Below are 1,320 nucleotides of genomic sequence, written 5' to 3'. Positions count from 1 at the left end.
GGTAGAGTGCCATGGTGTTACAGCTCACAGCAACCTCCAGCTCTTGGGCTTAAGCAATCCTCTTGCTTCAGCCTCCCAAGTAGCTGGGACTATAGATGACAGCCACAATGTCCAGCTATTTTTTTTATTGTAGTTGTCATTGTTGTTTAGCAGGCCCTGGGCTGGGTTTGAATCTGCCAGTCCCAGTGTACGTGGCCAGCACCTTAACCACAGAGCTATAAGCGCCGCCCTCTTCTTTTTGAGACACAGTAATACTGTCACACCAGTTAGAGTGCCTCAGCCTACCTCACAGTGACCTCAAAATCCTGGGTTAAACCAATCCTTCTGCCTCAGCCTTCCAAGTAGCTAGGACTACAGGTGCACACCTAGATAATTTTTCTATTTTTAGTAGAGATAGGGTCTCCTTCGCTCAGGCTGGTCTGGAGCTCCTGAGTGATCCTCCCTCTTCAGTCTCCCAGAATGCTAAAATTACAGGTCTAAGCCACTATGTCCAGCCCAGAATCTTATTTTTAAAAAGTTACCTATGCAATTTTGATGTACACCCAGATTTATGAACTCAATATTAAATCTATCATGGACATTTTGGTCAATGCACTAAACAAGAATCATTGGTTTCTTACTTGTTGGAGTAGGTGTCATACAATCCCACTTTTCCATCATCAGTTCCAAAAGCTAAGCAACCTTCCTTGGTCGGGTGCCAGCATAGCTAAAAAAAAAAAAAAAAGAGTCCTGAAGTGAGAATATATAAGAAAAGGGTCATAAAGTTAAGGGAATCCTTATGTTATTCTTTATAGGCATTCAAATGGAAAATTTTCTTGCTTTTAATTTCTAATTGTCATTAAAAAGAGAAAGACAAAGAATATTAAAGACAAAGTGAAAGTCACCTGTAATCTCACTATCTAAAAAAAGCCACTGCCAACTTTATACCTTTTTCCAGACATTTTCATGAATTAACTAGATATATGCAATTGAAAACAGAGAGGTTTAAACATTTAAATGATATACATGACACACTACAGAGTGGGAATAAAATATTCTAGAACAATTTAGAAAATATGATTTTATTAAGAAAATTTGGAGGCTCAGGGCCTGCAGCTCAAGTGGCTAAGGTGCCAGCCTCATACACCTAAGGTGGCGGGTTCAAATCCAGCCCAGGCCCCGCCAAACAATGATTACAGCTGCAACCAAAAAATGGCCGGGCGTTGTGGAAGGTGCCTGAGGTCCCAGCTACTTGGGAGGCAGAGGCAGGAGACTCGCTTGAGCCCAGGAGTTGGAGGTTGCTGTGAGCTGAAATGCCATGGCACTCTACCCAGGGGGACA

At 42.3% G+C, this 1,320-nt stretch overlaps 1 protein-coding gene across 2 annotated transcripts in view; it reads right to left on the bottom strand.

Moving 5' to 3' along the window:
• GEMIN5 (gem nuclear organelle associated protein 5) overlaps positions 1 to 1,320 on the bottom strand; it is a 61,359-nt gene that overhangs the window by 45,960 nt on the left and 14,079 nt on the right. For both annotated transcript variants that reach the window (XM_003782011.2, XM_012808679.2), the window contains exon 9: positions 621 to 706. In XM_003782011.2, the coding sequence (XP_003782059.1) occupies positions 621 to 706 (86 nt within the window). The remainder of the gene's footprint in view (positions 1 to 620; positions 707 to 1,320) is intronic.

This window comes from Otolemur garnettii, unplaced genomic scaffold (genome assembly GCF_000181295.1).
Source record: "Otolemur garnettii isolate 467f Iridium unplaced genomic scaffold, OtoGar3 scaffold00003, whole genome shotgun sequence".
NCBI classification, from domain to species: Eukaryota; Metazoa; Chordata; class Mammalia; order Primates; family Galagidae; genus Otolemur; species Otolemur garnettii.
This window is presented reverse-complemented; position numbering and strand designations above follow the sequence as displayed.